Source organism: Erpetoichthys calabaricus, chromosome 2 (genome assembly GCF_900747795.2).
Source record: "Erpetoichthys calabaricus chromosome 2, fErpCal1.3, whole genome shotgun sequence".
Classification (NCBI taxonomy): Eukaryota; Metazoa; Chordata; class Cladistia; order Polypteriformes; family Polypteridae; genus Erpetoichthys; species Erpetoichthys calabaricus.
This window is the reverse complement of record NC_041395.2, coordinates 110,182,765-110,190,041: the sequence shown is the minus strand read 5'-3', so window position 1 is coordinate 110,190,041 and position 7,277 is coordinate 110,182,765. Positions and strand designations below refer to the sequence as shown.

Here is a 7,277-nt window from a genome sequence, read left to right as displayed (position 1 = left end):
GCTAGGAGCCTATTGATGATGACCCTGGCAATGACCTTATATACACACATATACATTAAATAAGGTGTGTGTTTGTTCGATATGCAAATCCACACCATTCAACCTATTTGGGATTTGGTACTGGTATGTCAAGTTGTTCCTCACAGTGAGTTCAATCTGTGAAATTTTTGGTTTGGGGCTAAAAATTTTCCCCCTGGGAAATGTATTTAGTAATTGTAGCTGCACTCTGTCCCACTCCAGGGAGCTCCATATACCCCTGCTATTATAACATTGAAAAGGAAGAAATAAGGAATTAACAGTCAAGGAAAGATTCAATGTCCACATTACACTGGTCATTTCCAGAGGGTGGGACTGGACTGCGTGTCTCCTGGAGAGTTGCCAACCAGGATCCCAAGCTGTTTTGTCCTGTGGTGGGTGAGGCAACATGCTGAGTGCATGCTCCCCAATCTGTGTGTATACAGTATATATACTCTAAATATACTGTATATATACTGTCTGTGTATATAGTGTGTGTGTATATATATATATATATATATATATATATATATATATATATATATATATATATATATATATATATATATATATATAAAGAAATAATCTTGATGTTTTTTTCTGTCTAAGTGCTGTCTAATATTGTAGTTTGTTAGAATTAAGTTAGAATAGAAAGATGGGTTGACACCATGGGAGCATAAAGTAAGTTGGCCAGATTTTGGTTTCTATTATTGCCCATATTTACATATACTGTATGTGTTTACCGTTATGTACTATTCCGGTGTATACAAAGGCATTTTGTGGTTCGGAAATCGCAATATCTTTGCTTTCCTTTTGGAAAAGAGACAAGCAGCAGTCGACCAACCTTACTGTAATTATCAATGAGAAAGCCGAGAAAAGCAAGATATTGCTAACTGCACGACTCTTATTCTGTAGGTTTCTTCAGTCCCACGATGGCACTGTGCTGCATGAGGTCCTGTGCACCACACAGCATGAGCGAAGACTGACTGGTGGTCCTTCCTCATACCCAGGGGCAGATCGAAAGGATCGCGTACCCGCGTATGGAAATAACCAAGGGGGGATCTCAGATCGATGAAGTGACCGAGTCAGCCGCCGAAATGAAGAGTAGGTTGCATTTAACGACCCCGGCATCCCTACGCTGAATGTGATCAACTGTTTATTAAGGAGCTAAGTCACCCCAGGGGCGTGTAGGGGTCTTAATCCGAGTGTGCGCTTGTCCCTTTTAAATTTAAGCCAAAGAGTATATGGCGTGTTTCTCGTCTAACAGGACAGAGTGCGGTTTTATCGTGGCTATCATGCAGTGACTGTGAATAGTGCAATAGATGGCAAAACAATAAAAGGAAATCACTGAATCATCACACAAGAAATCCTGCAGTCATGATATATACAAACACGCCCTTGTTAATTTTTGTATGTTTATGAGTCTTTAAAAACATTATGACATGTAAAAATCTGAACGATAAAGATTCAACAATGAACCTGAAATGTTCTCACGAGACAAATCAAAACACAGCCGCATCTTCCTCGTCATGAACTGTACGCGCCCAAGATCCTATAAAATCAAATAAATACAAGCAGCGAAAAACGAACAAAGAAAGAAAAAAGAAAAGAAATAGCATTGCACTTTAAACAATAATATTTAGGCAATGTTTCGTGTCACTTTACTATACATTTTTTACTAAGAATCTGAAACAAAACTTCGAGTACATGAAGAAGAGAGGGCGATGCGATAAATTCATTAATTCATGGTGTATTTTCTGAGACTCACTACTGTGCTCACTTTGCATGTGTTGGTATTGCGAATATTTCACAGATATTAAGGAACATCCATTTGTATTCCAATAAATAAAAAGCAAAAACGTGTGTGTAATTCTAGCGCCGCAGATTTGGAGAGCTTCCTCCAATGCCTGCAAGTCCTATAAAAAACTAAAAAAAGGCTGTAAATGCGTCGTGCACTAAATATTCGCAACAACTGTTAGACTTCACTCTCCAGATATTCTTGTCATTTGACTGTCCTTGCTGACATTGCATTCGAAATTCAACTAAACTCGAAATTCAATGGCATATTAGAACATTATAAATGAAGATCCCAAGGATTGCGTAAATATGTTTCCTTATTTGGACTTTAACGGTTAAAAATTATATAAATCTTGAAGTAGAAGAAAATGACATTATGTAAGCTAGGATTTTAGTCCGTCAGTCAGTCATTTTCTAACCCGTTATATCCTAACACAGGGTCCCGGGGGTCTACTGGAGCCAATCACAGCCACCACAGGGCGCAAGGCAGGAACAAATCCCCGGGTAGTGCGCCAGCCCACCGCAGAGTTAGGATTTTAGTGTGGAGAAAAAAAATCAATAAATAACAGCACGAGTGTGAAACTTTAATGACAAAACTTTATTGCCATTGATCTGACTTATCACCAAAAATGTCGAAAGTATAATAATAAAAAAGTAATCTTATATACAGTGCATACGTTTTATACTTACCTTCACATATTAATATAATACATAATCAAACAGTGATTTGGATAAATTACCCTTATAACACTACCCCTGAAATTACTAAGCGACCCGTTTTTAATTATTTGTCTCATAATCATTGACACCATACTGCATTGTACATTTTTTTTAAGAAAATACATCTTCATCTCTATTATATTTTGCTAAAAAAGAAGGAAAAACATGAAAGTGCTTTACTTTAAGGCTATCCTTTTATATTCTAAACTCAGATGTAGTTTGTTACGAAATAGTTTCTATGAAACCCCGACAATTTTCACATTTGATTTTAATTAACAAGTAGATTTCAAGTATTAATTCGTTAGTATATCTAAACGTTTTGTTCAAACTCAGGTTTTCTGTATTTTGTGTACCGAGAAGGTCCTCATGAAAGCGACTGATTTGTGGGTATGAAATCTTCCCACGCTTCTGTCTAATAAAGCCAAGATTTTGCGTGAGTTGCTCTTTGCAGTGCGTCATTCGGGCTTAAGCTGGGGGAGTTATCAGAAGATGGCGAATAGCCTGCTGTTTCCCATTCTGATGAACAGACGCTAGACGGACTGTCGAGGCTGGGAAGACAGGCGCTTGAGCTCTGGAAGAACGGCTCTTTCATGTCCCGTTGGCGTGGAGCGACAAGATACTGGTCTGCAATTTGCAAAGTCTCCGTGAGCGCCCAAATGTAGTTGTGAGCAAACCGAAGGGTCTCGATCTTGGTGAGCTTGGCATCGTCTGGAAATGTGGGCAACACACTCCTTAGGGCATCTAGCGCAGAGTTCAGGTTATGCATACGATTTCGCTCCCTGTCGTTCGCTTTGACTCGGCGATTCTCCTTCTGCTTCTTTGCCAGACTTTCGCTCTTGAACCCGGGCTGTCCTCTTTTCAGCTTTCCTTTCCTTTTCTGGAATCCTAGTGACTTTTCGTGATTTGAGTATGCAGCATCTGAAGGTGTCCTTTCTACTGAAGATAACCTGTCAGCCATGTCCTCCGGGTAAAACCGAGTGAGATGGGAGGCTGCAAGAAGAAAAACTTAATGAAGAGGGGTTGACTTGACTAATCCAAAAATAAAAAAGGGTCAAATGTCACGATGTGACATTCTCTACTAAGCAGACAAGCATGAGAATAATGCATTTTTGCAGTTATGCAGTGCACAGCTTCCCGTTTCGCAGCATGGCTTCAGTTAATGTATTATTTTTTTTTTATTATTGTTGTTATTGTTATTAATGTGTTTGTACAAGTAACATTAACATCAATATATGAATTAACATTAAAACTTTACTCATATTTACAACTTACATCTTCCTCATAGATGACTATTTAGAAATGTCTTACGTCGTCGTATTTTGTAAAGAACTCTTTCAAATATGAATCAATGATAAGTTTCAGTAACCTGTGCAGTATTCTCTGGCTGCTCAATATACTTCTTCTATTATGTAAATTATTTGCGCAATTCTTATAAATGATTCATTTAAAAGAATACATTTGACCAACGACTTAGAAAGACATACCTCTACGACTAGTTGATGCTAGCGTGCTTTATGGACAGGAGCGTGACCTGCATTCGAAATCCGGACTTTTTGTCTATGTAAGAAATGATCAATGGTGGAGAGATGCTGTCTTGTGAGACGGCTGTGTGACAGGCACACGACTAACTTGCCCCGGTTTATATAGCGCGTGTAGACAATGCTTATTTGTGGATCAGGTCGGAGACTCCCTGTGCATTCTTTATCTTATCAGCCTACTTGGAGTGTGTCTTGCTCATTAGTGCCTGAGAAGTGACCAATCAGAGCTCAAGACTACAGGCTGAGCCACGCGAGTCCCCTTCGAAGGCTCTTTTCAGCCTAATTACTCAACTCTCAAAGTCCAACAAAGAAAAGGCTTAGGAAACTAGGAGCAAACAGAGCAACCTCTAGAACTGGCAAGTCGTGCGAAAAGATACTTGAAACAAAAAGAAAGAAAAACAAGACACGGCGATTCTGTTGTTTCGGATGACTGCGTTGCTTGTTAGACCTTGACTTGGCCTTCACATTACACTTCACTGAGTGTGGCCAGAAGATCAAAATTATTACATAGGAAACTACATTTTAAAAGGCTGCCCAAATGCTTTTTTTGTTGTCTTAAAGTAACGAAATATAAGCATGAAACAAGCAACAAAAATATTCTTTAATTAACTCTCAATAATAGTAATAATAATAATAGTATAGCAGTATAGCACTCATTTCTCTATGAAGCAAAGATGTAGGAATTTCAATGCATGTAAGCCTTTTTTAACAGGAATTAACACGATTACTATGGTCGATCGCATGATGGATTCACCCTGCTACTTTACAAATACCAACAGTATATTTTGGACATTATGCTTCAGGACTGGAATGAATGAATAAAAATAAGTCGTTAACAGGATTTCTAAGTTCGTTTCATTTTTGCTTATCAATGAATCTGAAAAAAACACGCAATTGATCATAAAGGGACAGTCATGTCCGATTTTAATATAAAACCCAGCCACCGTTTTAAAACGAAATATGTTGTGTGTGTGGTGTTAATAGTTGTCATTTAAAGCGCATTCTGTCTCTATGCTACATGTGTCGTCGTTCAGAAAGCCATTCGCATAACCCAAAATATTGGCTGCTGTGGTGCTGATGGGGGCTACTGAATTCTTAAGAAATTACCCCTTATTAAATGTCTAGGTTAAATGTAAGTTCGTATTTATTTTTCTAAAATTTGATTTCATTATCCGAACTTTTATCAGTCTTGGGAATGTGAACAATATTTGCAGGAAAGGTTATTTTTAAAGAAAATTGTTTTGTGTTTTGTTGCAGGTTGTTAGAAAATACTCACATTGCTTTACTTATGACTGTTTAAACTGTAAGTTGCTGTTTCATTTAATGAGTATGCTAATGAATAAAACATTACATCACTGCAATATGTAAAAGCTGTTTTACTAAATCTTTTAAACGTGTTGAAAAATGAAGAGCTTAAGCTATATTCGTCTTTTACTGCTATTACTACTACTACTATTACAATGATGATGATAATGATTTTAAGGTGACATTAATGATATTTTCTATTAATATTTAATATGCTCTTAGTATGTAGAAGAAAAGCAAACTCGATATTCGAATGTTTCCTCTGTTTATATAATTTCAAGTAATAATATAATTCTAGAGATAATTTATCTTCGTCAACTTTGTATTAAAGTTGTACTTTTCTTATATCTGATGCGCTGTAGGAACCGGGCTTGTCTTTGGTCACCTTCTACGATAAAGGACTCTGCCGTCAATCGATTACGTGATAATGAAACAAAGCGACACTAAAAAATTCTCATTTCTTTCTTAAGCAGGACTTGAGAATCACACAAAACAGATATCTAGAATTATGGAAACTGGTGTTGGATTAAATACTAAATAATAATACCAAGATGACTGTCAATTCTGTTACTGAAACAAACTCCACAGATAAAAGTGGCTTCAACAAACCGTTATCCGAAGGTGAAGTCTGTACATATCATGTACAGTCGGCGTCTGTCTGCCCTACGACGTTGCGTTTACGGTCACAGTTAAGATTCTGTAACCTGTTCGCAGGTGACTAAAAGAAAATGTTCATTAGGATAATTCAATCCCCAACACAAAGAGGATTTCGGAATGTTTAAAATAACGTCAGAATTCAAAAAGCGAAACACCTCTTCTAAACTGAAAGAACTGGGCTGAAATGAGCTCATCGCCTTAATGTTTTATTTCAGTAGCGGGAAATTAATAAATATAAGGCACCATTATTAAAAATACCGGTCGTTTACACTATTAATTTCGGTCAAGCTTTAGCTTCCAAATCGTTTGGATTTTTGCTAGAAATATCCACAAATTATTTTTTTAATACTACACGCATATTAAATCACTTTTCGCATCAATGCGCAACAATGCGCAGTTGTTTCTTATTTAACCACTTGATGTTATTTTGATCTTTTTAAATTCCAGGCAATCAAAAAACGAATTGTGTTCCTGTCTCATTTTGTTATTCCTTCTTTGAATATTTGATTGGATTTACTATTGAAAGAAAACGATTACTTTTTATTTCTAAAAGTAAGCGCTCATTAATGGCGAACAGAGTTGAAAACTGCCAGTGCGGCAGTTTGGAATTGTGCTATTAAATGTAAAACAAACGGTTGATTAGCGGAGATGGCAACAGACATATAGCTGTCCGAGACCTTAATGCTTTGCACATGCCAGTGTCAAAAGGCTTGCTCGCAAATGAGCCGCCGTCCTCTTCTTTCTGAAGGTATCTTCAGGATCCCCTTGGCATTTTGCTGGCAGTACGCGCACGCGTCTCCAAAGACGCACATTTAAATGAAAAGAAACGTTTCAGGCTAACAAGTGCCGTTCATTTTGTAACTGGCTTGCAATTAAATGTTTTAAAGCTTATTTTTTTCACTTTTAATGTGAACTTTTCTTCTTTTTCTTTTTCTTTTTTTATATGTAGCCTTTTTACATGTCTGAACAAGAGAAAAAACTGAATAGCATGCCTGGCAGTTTGGAGCTTGAACAAATGCTTGGCAAAAATCTGGTGAGCGAGTTTTCTAGCTTAGATTGCCCACTTCAAACGTCCTTCAAACAAAAGCTGAAGACGAAAATAAAGCCCCACCTGGTACTACTGTTTGCTAAAATGATAATAAATAGATTTCGTTTAATAAATAATTACAAAAGATTGTAAAGTGAAGTGGTTGTGGAAGTATTAATCATGAGTCTGGGGGCAGGTATCACCTGCTCTGGAGCAAA

At 37.2% G+C, this 7,277-nt stretch overlaps 1 protein-coding gene across 1 annotated transcript; it reads right to left on the bottom strand.

The window, feature by feature from the left end:
- Positions 1-2,924: 2,924 nt before the first annotated feature.
- LOC114645326 (neurogenin-1-like) lies at positions 2,925-3,555 on the bottom strand. The gene has a single exon (XM_028793192.2). The coding sequence runs from the start codon at positions 3,488-3,490 to the stop codon at positions 2,945-2,947; it is 546 nt and encodes a 181-aa protein (XP_028649025.2). The 5' UTR covers positions 3,491-3,555; the 3' UTR covers positions 2,925-2,944.
- Positions 3,556-7,277: the final 3,722 nt, after the last annotated feature.